We start from the raw sequence: 27,214 nt of genomic DNA on the forward strand, positions 1-27,214 counted from the left end.
GAGAGGGTCCAGAGGAGGGCCACCCGCATGATCCGGGGACAACAGGGCAGACCCTACAATGAGAGACTGCGGGGCCTGAACCTGTACAACCTTCACAAGAGAAGGCTGAGGGGGGGACCTGGTGACTGTCTATAAACTCACTGCGGGTGGAAACAGAAGGGTTTGGGAGAGAACTTGTTCCCCCTCGCACCCCCTGGCATAATGAGGAATAACGGCCACAAGTTGTTGGAGAGTAGGTTTAGATTAGACATCTGTAAGACCTACTTCACAGTCAGGGAGGCTAGGATCTGGAACCAACTTCCAAGGGAAGTAGTGCTGGCTTCTACCCTGGGGGCCTTTAAGAAGAGGCTTGATGCCTACCTGGCTGGAGTCATCTGAGCCCAGTTTTTCTCCCGCTCAGGTGGGGGGGGTCAGACTTGAAGATCTACAAGGTCCCTTCCAACCCTACTTCTATGATTCTATGAACTTCCTACATGACCCTTGGTCACTTCAGGTCTGGATTTGGAAAGGCTTATTAGTTATTACCATCCCAGACAAGCAAAAAGGTACAGTGAAAATGAGATGCTTTGTTCATTTTTTTTAATATGCAAAAAACTGGAAAGCAGGATATCATGCCCTGACTCTCATTTGCTAGTAATCTCCTTTATACCACCCTTCTTAACCCACATTATTGAGCCGGGTCTCATAACTCAGAAAATTTTACATAAACAGGGAAGAGGACCCATATCTCCATCTAAGTTATTCACCAAATCATGTATCAAATACTGAAGTACAACATACCTCAGAATGAACTTGCCAAATCTACACACTCAGAGACACTGCTTTGTACAATGGGGTATTCAGTTTAAAGTTTATGATATATTCTCCTAGAGTGGCTGGTCAGAAATAGTTAAGAGCCTTCTCCTGCTGCCAGCTAGTGTGTTAATTCTTTAATTTAAGTGCTGAAGGTCTGCATTACTGGGAGGGAGGTCCAGGGTTCAAAGCCTAATTATGATGAACAGGGAAGGCATTTCAGGTGAATAACAAAACTTAGAGAACGGAGAGATACCTTACCAGCTAAGCACTGCCTGCACAGAGGAGTTTTCCAGCTACTGATTCCTCTATGAAATCCTATGAAATATGAACTTTCATTTCTATCCAGGAGAACTTTTACAATCTTCTCTCTGAAGCTGGATGAAGGGTGTTTGTGCCCAAAAGCTTGCAATTAAAGAATTTTTGTTTTGCAAAAATCTTGCGAGTCTAATAAAAGATATCACCTTTACCACAAGCCCTGACTGCTTTTAACAGAACTTGGGGGGATTTTTCCATTCCTTGTCCCCATTAAGACCCAAGAGGATCGAGTTTCAAAATATGTTTGTCTTAAAAAAAATTACTAGAATAGTACGAAAAAAACCAAAATAAATTAAGCATTCTGAAGGCAGAAAAAGCCCAAGTTAAGTAAGGTTATACAGACTACCTTAATTGTGCCCCTTAACATATATGCAGAATAGCTTTAATTACTACAGAAAGACATTTTTCTGTAAAACACCTGCCCTCCATTCACTGCAGGATGGACAGTGTTCAGGAAGTGGGGCAATAATTCGTGAATTAGTTTTATCCTCACTGTTCTGTGTCCCCCTACCCTTCTGTCTCTCTTTGCATGCCATCCTCACCTTATGAAAAACAGGAAATCACTCCCTTTCCTCATGGGCATTTCTATACATCCATCATGGTAACCTCCGAGGCTTATCAAACCATTTATTTTAGCAACAGCCTTGTGCAGCAGACAAGGTTTTCACAGATGAAAAACCAAACACAAAGCAAGTACAAATATGTAAAGACAGACACTAGGCTTGCATACTCTGGGCTTGCTTACACCCTTCCCTCTGCACACAACAAAGGCATCGGACACAGGGCATATGCTGCACACAGCACCCTGGGGCACGATTCAGTCTACCCCTGGACTCTCTGTACTGCATGCAGCACCCAGAGTACTGGGTCCAGTCCCAGTGCCACATGCAATGCAAGCCCCAGAGCTGGCCCATTGTGTGCTACATGCTGAGCTGGATTAACCATGCTAATTAGGAATGTCTCTGTCTCTGGTGCATGGTCCACATCTGGACTGCGAGCCAGTTTACAGGTCCAAATGATTCTGACACCCCTGAAATAAAGGAAAGTGTCTACAGGGGTTCCATAAGGATCACTTGTAAGTTTGGTCTTATTTCATATCTTTATCAGTGAACTGGGAAAAGGGACAAAGCAGCACTTTATTATGACACTACAGACCAAAATGTGGCATTTAGCCATGAGTCAGAGAAGGGCATGCAGCAGGTCCCAGAGCGCCAAGTGGCCTGACTTACACAAGACTATTCCACATCCCTGCTGCATTCCACCAGTTCTGCAAGGTCGTGTTGGCCAAGGAACGAGGGCCAAGGTAACATTCATGGCATTACATACAGCCAGTGTGGGAGGTGCCTGTAATAATGATGGCATGCTACACACAGGAATAGAGACCAAGGAAAAATGTCCTCACATACTCTTCATTCTTTGCCCAAGTACAGACAATCAAAATCAATTCAATCTTCACAGGTTTGTCTAAGCTCCACAGACTGAACCAAATAAGCAAGTGAAAAGACATTCACTTTTGATTCCAGAAATGCAGCGCATGCAGCCCTGCTTGGTGGGAGCAGACAGCTTGGGCCAAAGCTAGTTCACTCACCCTGCAAGAGGAGGACTTCCAGGGGGAGTACAAGACAGGCTGGGATGATGGGGGACTGCGAGTTAGCTTGAATCTGGGACAAAAGTTCAATAAACCAATTTAACCTAAATCAGTGAAGTCTGATACTACATCCATCCAGGTTTATCTTAAAACACTTTCAGCCATTTTGAAAACAGTTTACATGCACAGAACATCTGTTGCGTTACAGATCTGAAAGTTTCTGATCACTTATATCGCTTTGTGTGCAACTTCTGTCCCTTTCTGCATAAATCACCTAAGGGCATGTCACATTCTGGTTAGACTGTGTAAACAGCTAGCAGACTGACAAATTAATGCAAAGGGAGCTGAAGATTGGGGGGGGGGTGTTCCTAAAATATCAAAATAAGATCTACTTTAGAAAGATATTCTTCCAATGTGGCATGTTCTGGAAGGTTTTTTTGTTTTTTAAAATCACAAAATAAGCAAGCTATAGCACCAATCAGAATGCTGAATTCAGAAATACTAAAGGCTTCACCCACATAAAGGGTCAACTCTCATGGAAGTGTCAACTCTTTAGTGTCAGGTGGTGCAGTAAGTACTGAGGATCAGACTGCAGCTCTCTTCCAGTTACACGTTCTCTTCAGCCAGTAAAGATGACACATTCCAGCAGAACCTCAACTCTTAAGAGCAAAAAAGGTGAATTCAAGTTTCAATTTTTAATCTATTTATCCAAAGGTACCCGAGAGGTTTAGAGTCATTCAAAAAGATCAAGTCATTAATTCGCTAGCACCATGCTGTGGCTCTCATACGGGTTCTGATCTCCCCGATTCAAAGCCGGGTTTGTGCTGTTGGCAACTCCATCATATAGCTCATAAGCAAGAGATGCCAAGTACCACCAAACCTCACTGTAACCTTCCAAACACTGTAGTTCACCCAAAAGGCAGTCAAACACGCATCTGACATGACCCTCATATCCTAGAGGTCCTTGCTGCTCCAAGATCTCCAACTCATTTCACCCATCTCTCCTTACTATTTTGTACAGCTAGCAAGAGCCCAGCAAATACCCACCACACAGCCAGCATTTGCTCTTGTCATTCACTGTCCCACACTGTTCTCCACTTCAGCTGCGTAGCTACAAGAAGTTGGTGGAATACACAGGGTTTCACTGTTTTTCCCCCACTGCCTGTAGTCAATGGTTATATATTGCTTGAGGAGTTGCACACAATTCATACAAGAAAGCAGCTGCATCCTGCTTTCCCACACAAACAGGGTCAAACCAAAAATGCTCAAGCCCACTATTCAGTTGCCCCAGATTTGGTACCTAGTGGTGTTATCACAGGGATCACAGTCCCACACCAGTACTTTGCAGGTAAAAGTTCTGCCATTATTTAATAAGGAAAATGTTTCTCTAATCTGATCGTACAAGCCTCTAACAATGGAAATTTAACACCATCGCCTTAACACCAGAGCTCAACTGCCCTTACAGTTAGAAACTTCTTCCTGCTATCAAATCTAAATCTACCTTGTTGCAATTTAAGCCCGTTGCTTTCAGTCCCATCCCTAGATGGCATAAAGAGCAGTTCATAACCTTCCTCTTTACAGCAACTTTTCATACATATGACAACTTATCCTATCGCCTCATGCTCTGTCAGTCCCAATATTGCTGATCTTTGTCATATTTTCAGGACATCAGCACTGCTATTGCAGCTGAAGCTACCACACCAGATGGATTATTGATCTCTCTATGACAGTAATCTCTGCAAATGCCTCAGGGAAAGACGCAAGAACAACTGAAGTTTGTTTTTCCACTTGCGTACAATTTAAGGGTGTTTAAGACACCAACTTCTGGCCTCTACAGAATCTCAAAAAATAAAAAAAATCAGGTGCTGGGTCACTCCAGGGAGCAAGGTATTTCTCCTTGCTTATGATTTGGGTGGTGGACAAAGAGTTGGGAACAGGTAAAACCTACCCTTCTTTCTCACTATTGACTGTATCCTGGTACCATTTCACATTGAGCCACTAGATTTTTCTCCAGTGAGGTTTAAGCAGCAGGGCAAGTTTTCCAATGGGAAGTGAACAGGTCTCTCCCTCTTTTCTCACTACTCACGCTCAATCATTACTTTTCTTTACATTTGCAAACTATTTTTTTAATTATATTTAACAACGTCTCTAATTCGTACTGACCATTTACAATCTGCGGCTGCTTGGGAGGCAGGGTGGTAGGAAGGCAGTATGTGCCTGTAAGCAAGAGGGAGGTGGGGAAGGTAACAAGGAGACTCAATGTCGGGGAAAGTAAATGGTTCTCTTCCAGTTTTGCCAGAAGTACAACATTTTATTTGGGTAGCTTTCACCACACATTTTTGTCCCACTTCTTTGTTCCTACCTGAGGACTCTGAGAGACCCTTTCAACATTGCCTGGCCACATAAATGTTCCAACAGCCCAAAAAAGGCACTTTAGTCATCCAAACCTGTGATGTCAACAGGGCAAGTTGTCAAAAAAATTTGGATTTAATAGCCTGCACTACCTCAACACATAAAGCTGCATGCAAAACATGTCTTACAATTAAGTTTTATTCTGAAAACTAAAAGCAGCACCTTAGAAGTTCAAATTTATTTTCTACATAGAACTGGACAATGTATGACTGGAAGGTTTTTCCTTCCCCTTAAGGGGCAGCCAGGAAAATTCAGCTGAGGATTTGAGAGTCAAGGTAGATTATAACTATTGATGATCCAAGAGACATACAGATTATGCAGGACTACCCTCTCCTACCAGTTAAAGAAAGGAAAATGAAGGTTAACTATCAGCAGAAAACAAATCTTAAGAGTATAGATTCTTTAAGAAAAAAAACACACAAAGTGGCTACCACTGAGCAAGAACACTAACTTTTAGACAGGCAGGAACAATGTTGTATGACGTGAATAACATGTGTAACCTGCGATTCTGTGACACCAGTTTGTGGGGCTTTTTCTTTCCTTTTTTTTTTTGGGGGGGGGGGAGGGTGTTATCATTTAGAGGCAATTTATGGTCCTCTTTCACAGACTAGAAAGCTAAAGTTTTCAATTAATCAGCTGTTAATCATTGTAGCAATCATGATCTCCCACTGCAAAAAGTAACATCCTCAGGGTATGGACAAATGAACAAGTTACAAAGAATCAGAAGGGGAAACTGCACCATGCCACAGCTGTTCCCTGCATGTCCACTCTTACCCTGCTGGGAGTGAAAGCTAAGCTGGAGTGGTTTAGTTCAGTTTGGCTGATGGAGTAAACCACTCCACTTAAAGGGTAAAAGCAGGTATACTAATAGTTACCATGGAATGAACAACACGCAGTATAGTTCTGCCCCCTTTTAATGCTCTAGAGATTACTTGTGTCCATACACTCAATTTCAGGTTATCTAGAAGCATCAAGCTTACATGTGAAACAACAGTACTTAGTAGTATCCTCTCCAAATGTCAGACTGACAACATAAGTGCCTAGATAACACAGACTGAACTGCACAAACTGATATTGTATAAGAGAGCGCAGTTTCATCTGCCTAAAAAACTTACTGTGTACAGTAGTTCCTCTGGAGTTACTGGGCTGGTGAAAATGGTGCGAAGACATCGGAGGCAAGCTTCAATGAACTTCAGATCTGGTGACAGTAATCCTGTGAATTCAGAGGGTATTGCTCAGTTTCTATCTTTCTGTTTATTTAAAACAAGTATTGTTTATATTATAAAAAAGCCAAGATACCTTGCAATAAGGCTGGGATAATATGGCAGTCTAGCAGGGATTTAACATTGTTTTCTGTACCCATCGCAAGACTTCCTAGCACCACTGCACATTCAGTTCTCAGTTCTGTGCTGGAGGTTTCTTGCTGGAGCAAATACAGCAACCTGTAGGCAGAATTATTTACAGAAGAACATTTCAAAGTGAAAAGAACGAATAATGGCATAATATGAATTTCAGCTGCAATCTGCCACATAAAAAGTATACAACTCCTCTCCCTCTTCCCCCTTTAGGAAGAGCCAAAAAGGATGGTAAAAACAATCATGCTATAACAATCATTCAATTTTTTTTTATTTTCGTCATAAATGCTTCTTATATAAATCCAAGTCTTACAAATGTGACTTTCCACTGTCATGGAGAGCTAATGTGTTGCTTCATTTTTTTCAGAAAAGCAGCAATAACAATACAACATTGTTGATATACTGGAAAGCTTCCTACCAGATACTGGTACAACACAAAAGATTAAAAATATAGGTAGCAAATTCTGAGGAATTTTGCTCACTTTAAATCAGTGCCCCCACATATTATTCCCAAATGGCTACATTAATTAATCACCAGAAACTCTAACCTTGCCTGGAAATCAGCCTTCTCTCAACAAGCAATTAACTAGACTGGACTGGACTGGACCATCAAGTATTGCTAACTCATTAGCATTAATGGACATAACTCAATGGTGAGAAGGATATCAATATCTAAATATATAATATTGGCATCAACAGTTTTTTGGATGAAAGTTCTCACATAGCAGTTCTTTCAGGATTTGTAAGCCAGTAAGTGACATTATTCAACACCGACAAGTGCAAAGTGATGCACCTGGGGAAGAACAACCAGTACCATACCTACAGGCTGGGGAACTCCCTTCTTGTCAGCACAGAGGCAGAAAAGGATCTTGGAGTCATCATCAACTCCAAAATGAACAGAGGCCGGCAGTGTGGGGATGCAGTCAGGAAGGCCAACCGTACCTTGTCATGCATCCACAGATGCATCTCGAGCAGGTCCAAGGAGGTGATCCTCCCCCTCTATGCGGCACTGGTCAGGCCGCAGCTGGAGTACTGCGTCCAGTTCTGGGCGCCACGCTTCAGGAGGGATGTGGATAACATAGAGAGGGTCCAGAGGAGGGCCACTCGCATGATCAGGGGGCAGCAGGGAAGGCCTTATGAGGAGAGGCTACAGGATCTGAACCTGTTCAGCCTCCACAAGAGAAGGCTGAGGGGGGATCTAGTGGCCTGTTACAAACTAGTCAGGGGGGATCAGCAGGCACTGGGGAAGTCCCTGTTCCCCTGAGCACTGCCAGGAGTGACCAGGAATAACGGTCACAAGCTGGCAGAGGGTAGGTTTAGGTTAGATATCAGGAGGCGCTACTTCACGGTCAGGTTGGCTAGGGTCTGGAACCAACTTCCAAGAGAAGTGGTGCATCCTACCCTGGGGGTCTTTAAGAGGAGGTTAGATGTACACATTGCTGGGGTCATTTGGCCCCAGTACTCTTTCCTGCCATGGCAGGGGGGTCGGACAAGATCTACTCAGGTCCCTTCCGAACCTAGAACTATGAAACTATTATGAAACAACGCTCTACCTGGAACAACACTAGGAAAGGAAAGGAAAGGAAAAAAGAAAAAAGGAAAAACTGCCTTTAAAGGATCTATTTGATTTATTATGGTACAAAAGCATAAAATGCCTGATCAAGCATGATTATGCATGTTGTCACTAGAGGGCAGAGTTACAGCAATTCAAATACTTAAATTACGTATTAGCATAACCTAACGTGCACAAATGTGTAATCCTTAAAATTCTGGGTTTGTAATGTTTATTTTGGGGGCAACACCAACCTATAGTAGTTTTAAATCTACACCACTTATGTTCTTTTAACCTTAGCTCCAACTTTTTTCTTTTAATTGTTTGCATTAGGGCAGCACAAAAAACAACAGAAAACCCCTTCCCCAGGTAACTCACAGTCTATATGGCAAGCAGTATCGGACATGTGGGCTGAAAGGAATAGTTACCAAAACAATGCCAAAACCCTGCCAGACATCACAGCTTACTATTTATCTGACTATAAAATTGCCTTTTTCTAAGCACTGCAGTAGAATGATATCAGGCTAGAAGGTAAAGATTTAAAAGAAGAAAAATTGGAAGTTTTATAAAAGTGTGGATAGGGTGCAGCCCTGATCAGGTCCTCAACAGAGAAGCAGGCAGGCAAATGGTCAGAGTCGGTACCACTACTTGAGTGAATCCAGAGACATCAGCAACTCCAAGAATTTACAGATTTGGCTGATATGGGAGGGCGAGGGGTAGGGGGGTGGCAGGGCAGGAAATCGGGCACCAGTGCTGTGATGAAGAAAATTATTTTTTGATTTCTAAACCAACCTCCCCAAAAAGGCTCATAAACTTACAAAGTCATAAAAACAGATAAAATAATAAAACAATTACCCCCCAAATACCCAAAGCTTAACCCCACCCCCCGCTAAAAGCCTGCCTAAATAAAAAGGTCTTATACCACTTCTGAAAGATGGCCAGGCTCAAGCTCCGACAGGCCTCAAGTGAGTGGTAATTTCAGAGCTAAGAAGCAATAACCTCTTTTCAGAAGATGCCACTCAGGGTTGGACAGGGCACTCCTACCTGCCACAGCTTTATCGCACAACCCTGATGCAGGCAAGCACACATGTCTGGGCCACAACCCTTCCCAATCTGGCTGCACGAGGCACGTGGGGCAGTCCCACATGGCCGCAGTAGCACCCACACTGCAGCACCTCGGAAGGGATTAACTCCAGTTGAGAACCACCACAATAAGCACTGCCTTAGGAAAAATAAATCTCAAGTTTTGCACATTTTCCAGAACAGCTGCCAATTTAGTTGGAGGAGAAATACCACTTAGAAATAGCTAAAGAAGTACAGATTAAAAAAATACTTTGAAGGCAAGAAACCGTGAACAGTTCACACATTCTCCTTCCACTCTTACCTTTATCCCATTATACTTGTGTCTTGCACCCCAGGCACTCAAAAGCAAGGTGATTAGTAAGCATCTTCCCATTAATATTTATATGGGAGGAAATAACAAGACAGAAGGGATTTGGTACGTTTTAGCTGTGAGTTGTGACTTGCAGAAGAACTTGTAGGTACCAATGCTAAGTATAAAATGCTATATTTTCTCACATACAACACAGACCAAATAAGATACATACCTTGTTTTTGAAAGGCAGAATGAAACAAAGATGCTTCCTTTTAGTAAGTCACTGGGTAGCAGTAGCTAGGAGGCTGAGCCCATTTGTTGTTCTGCTCCCCATGGACCACACGCAGACTTACTTTAGCTTTTGCTCAGCAAAAGCTTAAGCAGAAGAAACTCCTGTTACTACTTTTCCTTGCTTATAATACACACCCCATTTCCAGCAGCTGTTTTTTGGGGGAAAAAAGTGTGATGTACATGAGAAAATACGGTAGGCCCAACCTTTTCTATCACTTCCCATTTGAATGTTCTCTCTTCTATGATATAATAAAGTACTTTGAACAAGTACTTTATAAATGTTCACCGATTACCACAAAGGTCAAAGTGTATTAAAAGATAACTCTCAAGAAACCTACGTTAAGTCAGAACCACTCTAACTATTCCTTTTGGGTTTTCATTTTTGGCATAGTGACTTGTCCATTATTAACTTCCTAGAATTTTATATATGGTACATATGTTTATGAACGTCAACAAAAATCACTTAGAACAGATACACAAACACTTTAATTCCCTAAAAGAACTGGCATTGAAAATTTTTAACTTAAAGTTAAATTTAAGGGAATTATGTAGAACTAGCTGTATTTTACTGAAATTTGCTGCTGCTTATTAGAAGAAAAATCAGTTAGAAGGTGGCATTTCCAAATGGAAATGCTATATTTACTATTTCAATTATCACCCAAATTACCAATGGGATTAGGAAAAATATTATCTGTTTTTTCTATTTATTTTATGAATCTGACAGCATTTTGTATGTAATTTAAGGCTCTAACCAGTAATGGAGATGAAATGTTGCATGTCTTCAGGAGGAAAGAGAGAAAACTGAATATGGAGAAAACTGACATTGTGGTAGGTTAGATACGTCTCATTTTCATTTCTCTTGAGCTATGCAGATCATTATACTTACCAACAGAAAAACAAAAAAAAATCTTTAAAATCAAAGATCATCTGCGTTTGCACTTTTTAAAAACTCTAAAAAGTGAAAACAATGTTTATTTTCTCACTTCTAAAAAGCATGAGATCTTCAATGTTCCCTTAGAACTAAAAATAAGCATTTGGTATTTTTAATCCCATTAAATGCTGGGAAAAGCAAAGTTGAAACCCAGCCCTTCTGGTACACAGAGTATTGTTTACTGATTTTTAACCACTTAGATCTGTGAACAGCAATTAAAGACTGAGCAACCTTGAACTGTGCCAAGCTTTCCTGGGCACATGCCAAGTGTGGGGCCATGCTCTGTGTTCCCCAAATACTAGATGCATCCCATAAAGCCACATTCTAAACATGAACAACCTAAAAGCTGTTCTAACTTCTGCTGGCTGTCAAGACCCCAAGAGCCATTTGTGCAAACCAAGATAGCTCCTACTCTTCTACAGCTGCAGCTCAGAACAATGGCTTTGAATCACCCACAATTCCCATGCACTAGAAAGTTCCTCCACTGATCAGCTAAGTCCATCGTAGACCTGCAACGTGCTAACATTTGATAACACTTACTCTGTCTCAATGAGGCCACACAAGTGGTAGAGGACAACACTTGATCTGAGCCTTCAAGAGGCTGAGAAACAGCAACTTGATGCAACTTTCAGAGGTTTCACTGCTGCCTATTAGAAAATCAGGCCATTCCCACTTTTAAGTAGAGCTCAATGGATTTGGAAGGTCACAGAGACACGGCAGGCAAGGAACTCTAAAATGGTATTTCTGTAGCCAATCTGCACAGTAAAAATACCATATATTCCTATGTCCCTTACTCTGGCTCACATGATAAGACTCAGGAGAAGGTAACATAGATGCCTGGGCACACTGAGACCATGCTGCTGTTCAAACCAATTCCTTTTTCATGTGCACACACCACCTGTTCATACCTATGTAAACAACTCAAAAGGATCCTATGCAAAGCAGCAGGCACATAACTCTTCACTAACAAAATAATTAAATCTCAGCAGAATTAAAATGAACACTTCAACAGGAAATCAGCTGACCAAGTATTTACAGAAATTTCTCTCACCCTTCACCACTGGAGAAATTATTATCCACAGCCTTCACTCAAAACCCTCCCAAAAGGCTTCAACAGCCCTGCTGACCACAGCTGTGGTAATAATATAGTATGAAGCGAGAGGCCAACCCAAGCCATTTAGAGACCTACAAGTAAGGCTGCAATTTTGTTATAGTATGGTAAGTGTCCCACCTGCAGTGGGGGAGCAAGTTGCCAAGGTTGTTTGCTCCATGGTCACACAGGTAGGCAATAACCTTACTAAGTATTTCTGTATTTGGGAGCACTGACTCAAAGGAGTTGTGTACCTTTTTCAAAGGAATAATGGCCATAACTTGACTGAGAGTAGATTCGGGCTAGATATCAGGAGGCACTACTTCAGAGACAGGGCGGCTAGGATCTGGAACCAACTTTCAAGGGAAATGGTGCTCGCTCCTACCCTGGGGGTCTTCAAAAGGAGGCTAGATAATCATCTAGCCAGGGTCATTTGACCCCAGCATTCTTTCCTGCCATGGCAGGGGGTCGGACTTGATGATCTGCTTGGGTCCCTTCCGACCCTACCAACTATAAGACAATGAGTTCTAGTTTAGGGTGCGAATCATAGTATCATAGTGGTTAGGGTCAGAAGGGACCTGAAAAAGGGTGTTTTTTTGAGTCCAGTCCCATGCATTTGCAGGTAACTTGATGACCAGTGGCCCAGGAGTCCTTTTCCAGTCCAACACTCCTATATAACGCCTCCAATGTTTCAATTAGTTACTTGAAATTGTGTCTGAAAAATGTTGCTTTCTTTGTCGAGTTTTTGTTCTACTGTAGAAAGTTACCTGGTGTCTTCTCTGCAGCGGGGTAATAGAAAAAAAGTATCTCTGTAGATTCATTATAAGGTCTTGAAAGAACTGCCCTCCCTGCAAGTTGTTCTGAATACAGTAGAAACAGGTAGGTAAACACATCAGCTCAGGCAGCAAGCTGATGCTAAGGATACAGCTGATTTCAAAGCTTAAGGTAGTCTTACATCTGGAGTACCATGTTCAGTTTTGGGCCCCCCCACTACAGAAAGGAAGGGGCCAAACTGGAGAGTCCAGCAGAGGGCAATGAAAATGGTTCAGGGGCTGGGGGACATGATTTGATAATTAGTCTTTAACTACCTGAAGGGTGATTCAAAAGAAGATGCAGCAGGACTGTTCTCAGTGGTGGCAGATGACAGAAAAGCAGCAAGAGTCTCAAGCTACATCAAGGGAAGTTGAGGCTACATATTAGGAAGAATTTTCTCACTAGGAGGGTAATAAAACATAGGAAGTGGTTACCTAGAGAGGTGGTGGAATCCCTGTCCTTGGAGGTTTAAAAGCTGCCTAGACAAAGCTTTGGCTGGGATGATCTAGTTGGGGCTAGTCCTGCTATGAGCAGGGGTTGGACTAGATGTGACCTCCCAAGGTCCCTTCCAACCCTCATTTTCTATGATTCTATAATTCTATGACTCCTCTGTGAAGCTACCTACTTGGGGAGGAAGGGTTCTCTCTTCTCCTATGGACTGTTTTATTGCATATTATGCATTTCCTCATGCTTCACGTACAGAAGACAAGTTTGGGAATTGTATTTTTTAGACTATACCTAACACTCTTGCCACAAACCTTCAAAAATCTTAACCATCATGCAGCATTTTTATTTCTTGAAACAGAGCTGGGGAAAAAAAAAAAATCACAATGGAAAATACCACTGTGAAGCATCTACAATTAAGCCTAATTTTTGTCTATTACTTCTTTTCTGTAGTGAATATTCAAATATGAGAACCTGCAAATCATGGATGTGTTTACTTCCTCCAAGTTACCATATAAATCTGCTTCATTTGCACATCTTATAGTGCTATTCTACTGTGAAAAGTAACTAAAAGCCTTAAATGTGGAATTTCACATTTCTCAGTTACTACTACTGAAAATACAGTCAATTTATAATGTTTCTTCTGAACTGCCAGCACTGCAAGTTCAAGTTGCCATCTGAAAGAGAAACTGGGCTCTCTCACGTATGCCTTCATCACTAATAAATATTTCACAGGTTAGATTATGTGCTCAGTTACACTCTTACAACTCCATTAGTCTTCAGCTGAATGTAAGAGCGTGACAGAAATCCAGCTGCAGAACCATCCCTTCTAATAATACATGAGAAAAAAGGATCTTGTTTTGTTTCTCAGAGCCCTAGACACATTTGTTGTGATGAGAGAATAAGCCAGTAGTGCTTATTTGTTTGTTAAAAGAAAACACACCTTGCAGACACTTTTGTATAAGATTGGCAAAACAAACCTGGCATCTCACAAAAGTATTTAAGGAATCGCCTTACAGAAGTGAGAACATCAAAATAAAGAGGATCAAACCCAATCTGAATATTAATATTCTAGATATAGATCTTGCACGCAGGTAATTTGCTGCAAATGGGCCATTGACAAACATAAGCATCATAGCTATCAATGCAAAAAAAACTGCTTGGTTTTTTTGGTGTTTTTTTTTTTTTTTAAAGAAACACTGAGGGAAAGTCTGACAAATAAGCTTCAAGGGTGCTTAAAAAAATTCATCTTTATGGACACCAAGGCAAGTTCAGACAGTCAAAAAGCTTGAGGCAGAATCAGTTCAATCTTCACAGGTTAGTCTAACTGCACTGATTGAACTGATAAGCAAGTGAACAGACACTTACGTTTGATTCCAGAAATGTGGCCACATACCTGCAGTGGCCCAGGCCAGAAGCCAGGAAGCACTAGAGCATACCAGACAGCTTAGGCCAAGGCTAATCCATGCATCCTACAAAGGGGATGAGGGGTGTTGCAGGGGAGGTGCAAAGCATCGTGGGATGCTGGGAGACTGACTTAACTTGAATCTGGGACAGAAGTTCAATAAGCCAATTTAACCTAAATCAGTTAAGTCTGATACCACATCCATCCAAGTTTATCTTAAATCAGTTTCAGCCATTTTGAAAGCAATTTATATGTACTGAACTTCTGATGTGTTACAGATCTGAACCGATTTCCAGTCACTTATGTGTAACGTATGTCCCTAGCCCAACACAAGTCTTAAGTTAACAGAGGATTGGAGGTAAAAGGCACAGGACTGCCAAAAACAGATGAGGTCATTCTCAACAACTGCTTGTCAGCCCTAGAATTCCCTCCCTCTTGAGGCCCACCAGAAATGAAGCCTGGACATTTTTGGGAAGTGTTGCAAGACCTTCCTACTGGGACAGCATTTAGCAAATAAAGCTAGGCTGAGGAGACAGTTTAAGGGGACTATTTTGTGTGGCTATTCTAGTTTGCTTTAAATTGTTTTATTCTCTTGTCATGGTCCTGTTCTATGCATTATTCTGTCCTCTTACTGTAAGCCACCCTGAGCCTTCGTTGGGAAGGATGGCAGATAGTGGGGAAATTAAGAGAGGACAAACAACTTAAGAGAGAGCTTGCCTTGAGTTGCTCGTCCTAAATTCTTGAGTCACTATCTCTCTCTCTCTCTCTATAGACAGACAGACAGACAGAGAGATCTATTTTTTTTAAGACACTTGTAGAACTTGGGGGCATCTATACATGTGCAGTGAGGTTCCTCTGACACACTGCAATTACAGTGTGTCAGAGCAGACTTGATTAAACAAGTCTGCTGGAGTGTGGTAATTACTGCCTTCCAGCAGACTCTAGCTTCTCATGCATCAGTGTCCCAGCCCTGAAAAATGGCGATAGGGGCACATTAACTAAATCTCATTAAACAAGCTTTAGTTAAAGCACACCTGCTGCCATTTTTCAGGGCAGGGACACTGATACATGAGATGCTCCAACTCTCACAGCCACTGTAATTAAAGCACTGCTCCTTCTCCCCCATTCCCAAACCACGTGTATAAATGCTCTGGGAGTCTATGGCCTGCAATCTTTGCTTCTAGTTCTAAGACCTTTTATATGGCTACATTTTGTCTGTGTGATCTAGAGGAACTCAGCAATCTAAAGTGAAGGGATGTGGGCAGTGGGGTTCTGCGGGGCTCGGTCCTCAGGCCCGCACTGTTCAACGTCTTCATCAGTGACTTGGACGAGGGGGTAAAAAGCACCCGGTTCAAATTTGCAGATGACACTAAGATGTGGGGAGAAGTGGGCACGCCAGAAGGGAGGAATAGGCTGCAATGGGACCTGGACAGGTTACAGGGGTGGGCACATGAGAACAGGATGTGTTTCACCACTGACAAGTGCAGGGTACCGCACCTAGGAAGGAAGAACCAGCACCATACCTACAGGCTGGGGAACTCCCTTCTCATCAGTGGAGAGGCAGAAAAGGATCTTGGAGTCATCATTGATGCCAAAATGAACATGGGCCGACAGTGTGGGGACGTGGTCAGGAAGGCCAACCGTACCTGGTCACGCATCCACAGATGCATCTCAAGCAGATCCAAGGAGGTGATCCTCCCCGGCTATGTGACACTGGTCAGGCCGCAGTTGGAGTACTGTGTCCAGTTCTGGGCACTGCACTTCAAGAGGGATGTGGACAACATAGAGAGGGTCCAGAGGAGGGCCACTCGCATGATCAGGGGGCAGCAGGGCAGGCCCTACGAGGAGAGGCTACAGGACCTGAACCTGTTCAGCCTCCACAAGAGAAGGCTGAGGGGGGATCTAGTGGCCTGTTACAAACTAGTCAGGGGAGACCAGCAGGCACTGGGGAAGTCCCTGTTCCCCCCGAGCGCTCCCAGGAGTGACTAGAAATAACGGTCACAAGCTGGCAGAGGGGAAATTCAGGCTAGATATCAGGAGCCGCTACTTCACGGTCAGGGCGGCTAGGATCTGGAACCAACTTCCAAGAGAAGTGGTGTTGGCTCCTACCCTGGGGGTCTTTAAGAGGAGGCTAGACAAACACCTTGCTGGAGTCGTTTGACCCCAGTACTCCTACCTGCCATGGCAGGGGGTCGGACTTGATGATCTGCTCAGGTCCCTTCCGCCCCTACCAACTATCAACTATGAAACTAATAAATCAGTATGATTTCACGTGCCCTTGTTATTATTTCCTTCCCCCCACAAATCCTTACCTCATGTGAATTTTTGTTTGGTTTTGTTTGTAAATCAACAGTGATTTTATATTTGCTTCAGATTACTGACCAAAAATATTGGAGCATCTTAAAACTAATCAGTCAGCATCCTACAAGCAATACACCAGATTTATTAATGTGGAAACACTCACTTCTTGTGACTCATCTTTTTACTAGTTCATAGCCCATTTGGCACACATGTTGACACCATGGGGTGCTTTTCTTTTTATTACCTAATAACATTCTTGTTTAAATCGCTTAGTAAAAAACTGGAAGTATATTACATCTACAGAATGACCTTTATAAAGCCTGTAATCTCATAAAAAAAAAAAATGAAATAAAACCAAGCTCATTTGCTATTGTTTCCCAGAAAGCCATGATTGATGCTCATTACATTCTTTTAAAATTTACTATAGACTGATTCCCAGATACACTTTTCTGTCCTTTGCCCAGGACTGATGCCTGTTAATTAGCACATAACTGCCCATAACATTCCATATGTGGTTTTTTATAGTATTTTAAAAGGGTTCTTTCTGTCATTAGACCTACTAGCCTCAGATTTTTACATGTACATTTAGGAACTTTCTCTAATTTTTCTACCACTTCACAACTTATTTATACTGAAGCACATGTTTGACTGGTTGAGATGGTCCTCTGTGTACCCACAGTAAATGGAACCACAGTACTGTCCCTAGTAAAGTTTAGTCTAGTGGTCTTTATTCCATTAAGAGGATATCCCATAGGTAGTCTCTCCCACCTGCCCTCCCTTTGAACCGCTCAGCGAGAGGGAAGAAAGAAGCATCTGCTGCTTTGACACAGGTTCTTTCCAAACTGTGAACTCTCAGAGCTGGCAGGAGAGGGATAAGGGACCTGAAAAGATGGACTGAGCCAGCAGCAGGCAGATGCCGTTGCTACAGCCATATTTCCTTGCAACATTCAACAGCAGGTGAATGTTTCCAGAGTGTCTGTGTGTTGGGAGAGGGAGTTAGAAGATGGGAGGCAAACAGTCGCTGTTTCCTGTCACCACCCACCCAACAGCAGATTCTCTTCTCTTCCTTTCTACTGCTTAAATTCCTAATCAAAATTCAGAACAGCAAAGACAACCATCCCGTACAGTGCACAGCTGAAGGACTGGAAAGCCAGCCTAGAAACTGAATTTAAACAAAAGTTAAACAAGGAAAACAGATTGATCAAATTATTTATTTTCACATTTAATTCACTGATTTTTTTGTTTGTTTGTTTGTTTAAATGAATATCACAAAATCCAGCAGCTCTCAACACAAATGCTTTGGTCTGTTTATTAAAATCCTCTCCCCAGTCTGAAACACATTTGCCAAACTTAAAAAATGTTCTTCAATTCAAATTATTTTATGAACTGAGAGACTGCTATCCCATTTCCAGAAGTTACAAGAGCTGGAACAGCAGGATTCAGGAAGTTAGGTCTAAGGATGGCAAATCATCGCTATTAAGTTGAAAAAAGTTATAGTAAGGAAGGTACAGTACAGCTTCTGGAAACTGGTAGAAGATCTATTGTTATTATTTCTGAGAAAGGAAACTTTATGCTGAACTAGCAGGTCCCCGTCTCTGCCAAAACAATCAGAGCAACAGTTCTCTGCAAATATATTAATTTTCTCCTTTGTTTCCTCGACTTCTCTAAACCACCCAACTGCTATTTTCAAAATACCCTGGGTGCAGCTTTAAAAACAAGAAACCTAAATCATGGCTTTTTCCAATCTGATTTTTAATGCTGCCCATCCCCAATATGCAATGACAGCTTTACACATATTCTACCTCATTTTGGTTTTCCTCAAGCATCTACCTGCCAGCAGATGGGGGGATGCAGAACACTGCATCTTTCTTTTATATAAGGGGTACAGAAGTTCACTTCTAATTAGTATTCAGTGATGCCTAGCACATGGAGGACTTCCACAGTTCTTTGCAGGTGTTCTTTCTACCTTTCTGCAGGTGGGAGGAAGGAAGGAATTCACTTTACACAAGTGGCTGACTGCACTAGATGCTGAGTTTTTTCTCCTTCACTCCACCCCATGGGACTGCCATTGCCTTCTCCCTTCCCTACCCAAGAAGGATATCAGAGCTATTTGCCTCTTGTAGCTGAAATTGGCTATTTTTTCCCAGGGAACAGGCAAGTGGGAAAGAAAGCAAGTCACAGGGAGAGCTATGGCAGCTCTAAAAATCCCAAAGAGGGCTGCAGCTTCTCACATCATTGCAAAGATGCTAGCAGCAGAGACCAACAAATTACTGGAAATCGAGTCAGCTGATTTGGCAACAGTGCAATGTTGTTCCCTTTGGTGAAGAATATACTACGATTGATGGAATGCATTGTCTTGAGTTCAAACAAGAGGGTGTGGGTAGAAAGCAGCAGTAGCATCTATTACAAAGCTTTCAAGTGCTAAGAAGAGATGTGAATGGCCAACACATTTGAAACCTAGCATTTACCTACCAAAGGAAGCATATGCATGTTAGTATACTAGCATGTTCACCTCCAGCACTTATTTACTCCGCTTCTGATTTTCAGTAGTTCAACTTTTCAACAGAAAAGGAGGTTAATTCAGATCATTATAACAGGATTAGAAATTTGGCTTTAAATCTTGTTTATTTTTAAACCTCGTCATTAAAGCTGAACTCTTACATCTATCGGGTGCCCACATTTGAAAATATTAGATGACATTTTTTCAACAAGAGCTAATCTACCTTCATGCATCTAGATAAAATACTATTAATACTTTTGGGTCAATGTTCAAAAGTAAGGAAGAGATAAATGAGTTACTGGGGATAAATAACTTGGACCAGGAAGGGGTAAATAACTTTCTCTCTTTCATAGTTTTCCCTTAATTCCCATTAATTTTGTGCTTTACTATTTCACATTCAACAATTCTGAGTTAACTTAGAACCTCCCCACCTTTTTTGTAACAGAGGCCTTACCAGAATATTGTCCAAGTCCACACGAGCCATCCATCCAAGCTTAGCTTTCTTCTTAAAAAGCAAAACAGTACTCTTAGAATGGCTTCCTATCTAGTTCATCATAGGTGTATAGATCACTGTCCATCAGAAGCCATTACTTCCTTATAAAACCTGATGGAACAGATATCTACTAAAAGCTTTCTGTATGTGTATTTCTCCATGCATTTTAAATTAAAAGGAGATACTACTGCTATCAGTCCTCAGTGTTAAGAGAATTGGATACTAGAGCTCCCACAGTCACTTACAAGTAACTGTACTTCTTACTAGGAGACAAAATAGCAGTCAAAGATGCCACTTCATTTTGCCAGTGCCCTAAAACAACTGCCTAAACCGAAATAATGTGATTGTGATTAATTACCCACAATCAAATCATAAAAACTGATAGTCATGTTGAAGGAATGTAGGACTCAATTTGTCTTCCTGATTTCTTTTAGTTTTTAGATTTGAGTCCATGGGACAGGGGCTAAGAGGGTTTCTTTAGCATCTCCCACAACTAGTTTCAGGCAGAGTTTGGGCAGTAGATGATATTGAGATCCCATATAAAATATTTCCTCAGAAAATAGATTAAAAAGCAGTACTTCATAATAATCCCAAACAAGCCACTTGTGGAAAGTCCTTTAAGATCCTGAGAGAATTATTTGGACTGAATAGATGTCCTAGAAAATGGAAGGATATTCAGCCTATTTTGTTTTCCAAGGTGCTCCCAACACACTTCTCCCCCTCCAAACAAAGAAGTTCTCCCACTAGTAGCCTCTGGAGGCTACTAATCTGCTGCAAACTAAACATCAGGTCTTAAAAAAAGGATATATATTATATTACTGGAATATATACATACATATAAATAGAAGAAAGGGAAAAAATTGCTAAATTGGGTGGAAGGGGAAACAGGGCAACTACATTCAGATGACTCTAATGTAGACATCACCACCACATATGCCCAAAAAGGAGGAAAAAGGAGAGAAGATTAGCAATGCTCAGCAACTAACTGCCAAGATGGACTCCAAAAATACAAAGCCACCCTCTAATCTTCCTGGGTACCAAAAGGAGCTACCCAGTAATCAAGAAATAAAACAACTGTATGAAAACCAGTTTTATGGAGGATTCAAGATCTGCAACACAGTGAAGTTTTGGCTGCAATGTGTAATCAAGTATATCAAAGCGGAGGTGGAGAAAAGAGAGAAATATGTATTCTTAGATATGTCAATAAGTATATTTTATCTGCCAGACTTTCTATTTTCTATAGAACCCAAGATCCTTAGTACAAGCTTCAGACATATCTTGCCAGCAGATACAGGTCCTTCCTCTCGACTATTTCTCATATGGAATCTCTCCTCTGAAGCAATGAATCAGAGGAGGGAAAGAGGAAACAAAAAGGGGGCATAAATTGCAGATGGTAAAGTGTGTGACCTTTTGTGATCTGTCTCTGAAAACTGGGACAGAGTGGGACTAGACCAGTGGTTCTCAATCAGGGTGTTGAAAGACTAACCAGGGGTGCTGTGACAAGTGCTGCTGCAACCAGATAACACTGCCCCATATGCAGGGCTGCAAACACACGTGCATACTCCTTCTGCATTACACTAAACCTAGCCAGCTCATGCTGTTGCCTTTCCCCGTCCTACCATCTCCATGCTTCTCCTGGAAAGATGCGTGGGACAGTTCCACATCCCTCCATGTCTATTTCCAAGAGACAACATGCAGGAAATGACCAGGAAGGGATAAAGTACAAGCCAGCTCTCTTGTCTGCTTTAGAGTGATAATAATAAAGCCATAATGCAGGAGGAGAACATGCCTGGGCACCAGATACATGGGACAGTTTTACCTGAAGGCAGCAACATCCAGTTGAGAAACACTGAGGTTAAGCTGAGTGCAACAGTGATTCTCAACTAAGGATGTCACCACATCCAAAAAAAGTGGTGGGGGGGGCCATGGCTCTGAAGAGGTTGAAAACCACTGGTTTAGGCAACAGATCTAGATGTGCTGCACTTCTGATCGGCCATGGCCAATCTACTGCCCTTATTCCCCCTGACTCACTGAAAAGATTCTCTAGCCCCTCCATAAACCTTTACAGCTTGAAGCAGTAATGGCATAATGCCATGGACCCTATCATGTAATTCCAGTCCTGTACGTCACCAGAAAGGTGGCTCTAATTACAACTGAGGTGAAAAGAAAGTTACATTTTGGGGCGGAACTGTTAAACATGTGGCTGTTATTTTAACAAAAATGAAAAATCATAAAAGGAAATGCATTCGAAAGCATGGCCTACCTTAACGTTCAGGCCAAGGACTTGCTCATCAAAACTGCTGCCCTCCAGAACAGGCACGTGGATGGGGAGATGTAGATCTAATATCCCCGTGCAATCCATAATTCTCATAAAATGGTACACACCAAGTGAAAAGTAAACCAAAAAGGGTAGCATATTTCCTCAATCTCTTGAGACATTTATACTGGGTACAGAAAATGCAGGTAAAGAATAGCAGAAAAGTAACATTTCATCAGCATGCCATTGGGAGAACACAAATTTCCTTTGGCAGCCTTAGGACCCAGGATCTAGGATGTTCTACTGTCCTAGAGTGAATCGAGACAAGAGGCCCAAGGAAACTGTGAAACCGCCTTCATTGTAAGTTTCCAATAAGAGACGGTATAGAAATTTGTCTGGGATTGTATAGGAATAGTGAATCCTGCATATACACAGGAGATTGGACTATATGACCGCCAACATCCCCTTCAATGCTAATGCCAAAGCCAGAGCTAGCAAGGCAGTTACCAAGAAAAAAATCAAATAATTCTCCACAGCATAAGTGCTGAGAAGTGAACACATTAAGCTAAACCTCAGAGTCATCCCAACTTCCAAATGGGATAGTAACATGCAGTCATCAGATACAAACATTTCTCCTTTCTGTTCCTTGTAATGAATAAGTAAAATTCAAGATTAGGGTTCTGGACAGATAGTGAATGAGTGCTAGCCTCAAAAGACCATATACCTAGATAACTTTCAATTCAGTTATGCTGCCTCAGCATTTTCCTTTAAGTTACATAAAGAGCCTTGAGGGTCTTTGCTTCTTTTCACCCATCAGCACATTTGTTTAAGCAAGGCAGTACACATGAACTACTGCTTCCAAATAGCTTGTCTTCAGGTAAAAATACTGCCCATATTTTTCAAAGCCAACATGGGTCTGTTGAAAGATATTAACATATTAAAAGCAGGCATCCCTAAAAAGTCCAAAAGGTATCCCTAAAGAGTTTCAGCATCAACCCAGGGTCATGGGAGCAAAACGCTCACGACCATCCATCCTGGAGGTCCCAAATCCAGAACAAAGCAGTGGCCTTTGAACAGCAATGCACAGCAGAAGCAATGAAGAAACACGTAGCCAGGAAAACAAAAACCTCCAGTATCCAGTCCTCATTGCTCTCCTGCCTCTGCTGCAAACTGTTCAAAGCAAAGATCAGACTTATGTCACCTATGTACTCATGTGAACTAACCTCCACCCCCTTCCCCTTCCTTTTTTTCCTCCTCTTTCCCTTTTTCTTTCCGCCTCTCCCCCTGCTGCATGCAGTCATCTTAGTCTACAAAGGACAAAAGTATGGTATATACAAAAGCAGGCTGCACAATACCAGTATGACTGCCCAAGCTGATGTTACCTTGCTCACTGGTGAAAAAAAAAAAAAAGAGAGCTGGGAGAAAGGGGGCAGAGTCTACCCTTGAAGTTCACCAGAAGAGCCAGGACCCAGAAAGCATTAACACAGAAGCATAGTTTTGCACTACTCAGAGTGATGGCTTATTTTTATCATTTCCTAAATGAGTAAAAGGGGAGAAGCTGGCAACCCATATGCGTTTAAAAACGGTACAACTGTAAAATAATTCAAGTAACCTCAAACAATTCCAACGGCCAGCTCACCAGATGACTGGCTGGAGTATGGGAAGTAAAGCAGCTATGTTTTTCCACTATTACATTTTGCCAAAGCTGGAAAGCAGATTTTGTGCTTGGGCAGCTAAGTGTTCAAACATGTGCCAAAGGTGCTTTAATGAACTGCCTAAAATTACAAGCTGAAAGTATCACACGTCACTGATTCCACAGTGTATGAAGTTATCAGACTCTCAAGTCTCTCTGTGGCATTAAGGAGAATAAGCAGTCAACTGCAAATTTTCAAAAGGTAAAAGAAATAAAACATAAAAAACAAGCACCAGTAATCTAAATATCTTTATCCCAGACTTGCCACAAATCAGTAAAAAGGAGAGTAGCAAAGGACATACCTTGGAACTGCTCCCAAAACAATCAAGTTGGCTTTTTGTTTGTTGTTTCCAATTACAGCATTTTTCATATCTCTGTAAATCCAGAAAGAAAAACAAACCCTGGTAAATTATGCTGAGGGCTCAACTGTACTGAATTTACTATTTCCACAGAGCTCAAGCAACTAATCTAAATATTGCTGCAGAATACAAGTCTTCACTGTCTCTGGCTCCACAACCCATTCTCTTGGTCTCTATTATGCCCAAACGCATTCAAATAAGCAGAGTCATTACCCCCTTACACATGGAAGTCATCACTTCATCATGCTCACTGACTTCATTGCATATGCATAAAAAACAAAACCAAGCCAAATGAGTAAGTCTGGGGAATTAATTATTGCTAAGGTAAACCAAGTACTAATATGAACTGTAGTGCTCTGTTGGGGGCAGAGGACAAGTGCTTCTAATGAAGGGGAAGAAAAGGTAGGAATGAAAAAAAGGGGCAGTGGCAAGGGTGTTAGCCAGGGACTCTTAAGACCAGGACTTATCTGTGATGGAATAGAGAAATATCTGAGTGACTCTGGACAAGTCACAAGGCCTCTGTACCCCAGGGTCCTCAGCCGTAAGAGAGGGGACAACAGCATCCCCCTCTAGCACAGGAGTATTGTGAAGGTAAATACATTACAGGTTCATGTTACAGGGGTGCGAGTTGTAGCCGTGTTGGTCTAAGGACATAGGCAGACAAGGTTCTTCCGGTGAATCTGATATCTTTTATTAGACCAACTTAAATAGTTGGAAAACAATCATTAAGCAAGCAGATGTCATCTGACTCCCTAGGCATCTCTTCACTATTCATCCCCCTTCTCTCTCTTCCCCTCCCTCCCCCCTCAAGCCTGTCTCTCACCCATTGACTCCTCAATCTATATTTTCACTGACTACCTGTCTCGTATGCATACCAGCCCAGCCTTTGGCTTCTTTATTTTTCATTCCATCCAGGAAGATCACACACCAACTGCTGAAACTTCCTTAGTCTGACTAAGAGTTTTTGAACCCGAAAGTTTGCTTAATAATCGTTTTCCAACTATTTAAGTTGGTCTAATAAAAGAGATCAGATTCACCCAAAGAACCTTGTCCGCCTAGGTTCGTGTAAGCATTCATGTTATGGTAATGGGAGCCAGAGGCAGTACCGTCCAAAGCACTGGTGGGAAGTCAGCTGTCCTGCATCCCAGCTAAGCTTCCATTAAAATGTTAAGGTTCCAGGCTTGTATGGCTCAGCAAGTTACTACTGCATACTAAAGAGCATCCTCTTCGATTTTCTTAATCTTGCTGTGATCATCCATGAATCTCAGTAAGTTTAAAAGAGAAAACTAAAAACATCCCGTCTTCAATTTCAGAAAGCTAAAAAGAACAAAATTTTCTCCACGTTGTACACAGATTTCATTAAAATCTTCAACTCTGCAGATGTACGGGTTGGGGGGAAGCATCTTTGACCATTCAACCTCCAACTAAAAGGAAAAATCAGTAGACGTGTGGACTCTAACATAGCATATGCATTTTACAAAGCTAACCTTTCAGTGATTATACATAAAACTTTACCTTCAGTTGCTTCAAATCGATTCGCTTTTCCTATTTTGGATTTTATTTAGACTGCTATTATGATGTTCTATTTTCACAGGCTTAGAGCTGTTAACTAGAGCAGTTGCAACAACTGAAATGTTTCCCAAACAGCTGTCTGCACATTCTGCAGGACTGGGAGGTGGGGAGAGAACAGGACATGGTTTTCTAAGCCAAAAATAACTATAAAATGGACACACTTTGGTGGATTAAAATTGGGTATCTAACTAACTGGAAACTTCTCCATGACAATCGAAAAGATTTTTAAAATAAGGTTTAGAAACTAAAAACAAAACAAAAAAAGGAAAACCCCACTTTTTCCTACAGTGCAATACTTAAAAACTTAGATTTACAACATAATCCAGAGCAATATGATCTCATAAACTGATTTCAGTGTTTCCCTGTTCAACAACTTAAAATTAAGTTAAATCAAGATTTGCATTTTTCCACTCTCCCTTCCCCCTCCTCTGCTCCAACACACTGTGTCACTTCCTAGGTGTCAAGGGAATCAGATGGGAGGCATACACCAGTCCTGGGAGAGAGAAGTAGGAGGCATCTAGTAAGAACCCCTGACTTGCACCTTCCAGGGAAAAAGCCAGAAGGCACTTGCTCAGTCCTGATAATCTGCCTGGCTGTTCTAAATGCCCGAAAAACATATGACCACAGGCACCACCAGCAGCCAAATGCTGAGAGGGAGGTCTTGTAACAGCATACCTGCTAACATAATACATGGCAGCAGTCACAGTCATGTCTGTTAGGATTTGACTTGTGAATCCTTTCACAGAGTGGCTGAAAGCTTTACAAGAAAAGAAGACTAAGTTCTAACACATTTTGTGGGGTTAGCAGTCCTGCAGATGGGTTCAGATGAGTTTCCCTATGTTTAAAAGAATCCATCACCAAGACCTTGGTGGAAAGAGGTCAGAAAGTGTCAATTCTTTTCCTGATGTGATGCTGGTCTATCCATTCAAGAAAAAATAGAAATGTTTAAGAACTGGTCACCTGGTTTCTTTCACATTCGGTTGGTAGACTGATCTCAGCAACTACATGAAAAGGGCAGAGGTGAAGTTTGGTAAGCAGCCAACAAATAGACAAACTATCATATCCTGGTAGTTTAGAGGGCTAAGAACATAGACAAAAGGCTTGTGAACTTTAGCCCTAATCATTTCAAAGCTTTCCAGCAGAGGAAAAAAAGTCTTTGCTTTGTGACTTCTGTAATCCATGCTGGCATCACAATAAGTTTTGCATGGCTTGTTGCAAGGCTCATGATGCAAAAGGAGGTGAGAATAGCCTTTATGGACTCGTCACTTTGTGTGGAAATATTCATCACCAGCTAATCGTCTAGATAGGCTGTACAGGGGCTCCCACCGGAGCCTTCTCAAACAGACTGATGCTACCACTAGGCACCTAAAACACTGTCACACAAAAACGCCAAAAGGGCAAGCTACCCGTACTCAAAAGTTTGTACGAGACAAAAAACAAACCTGTTGAGAACTCCAAGATCTAACGCATGGGATATTGCTTTCTTTCTTGGGATGGGAAAGTAATAGTAGAAGCCCCTTCCCCTAAACTCGTGGAAATATCTTCCACTGCTCTCAGTTGTAAAAGGGAATAAACATCTCATCTCACATGCATGTCTTTTTGATTATGTTCTTCAAAGATGGATAAGAACAAAAGTTGCATGGTTGGCAAGAACCAGGACCAGAGAGTATCCA

At 41.8% G+C, this 27,214-nt stretch overlaps 1 protein-coding gene across 9 annotated transcripts in view; it reads right to left on the minus strand.

Annotated features, from left to right (window-relative positions):
* ARMC8 (armadillo repeat containing 8) overlaps positions 1 to 27,214 on the minus strand; it is a 107,492-nt gene that overhangs the window by 68,954 nt on the left and 11,324 nt on the right. For 8 of the 9 annotated variants that reach the window (XM_019542846.1, XM_019542844.1, XM_019542841.1 and 5 more), the window contains exons 3-5: positions 23,913 to 23,984; positions 6,410 to 6,552; positions 6,226 to 6,323 (exon numbers count right to left, since the gene is read on the minus strand). In XM_019542846.1, coding sequence (XP_019398391.1) covers positions 6,226 to 6,323; positions 6,410 to 6,552; positions 23,913 to 23,984 — 313 coding nt within the window. The remainder of the gene's footprint in view (positions 1 to 6,225; positions 6,324 to 6,409; positions 6,553 to 23,912; positions 23,985 to 27,214) is intronic. The other variant, XM_019542839.1, reaches the window with a different exon arrangement.

This window comes from Crocodylus porosus, unplaced genomic scaffold (assembly GCF_001723895.1).
Source record: "Crocodylus porosus isolate Cpor-Errol unplaced genomic scaffold, CroPor_comp1, whole genome shotgun sequence".
Lineage (NCBI taxonomy): Eukaryota > Metazoa > Chordata > Crocodylia > Crocodylidae > Crocodylus > Crocodylus porosus.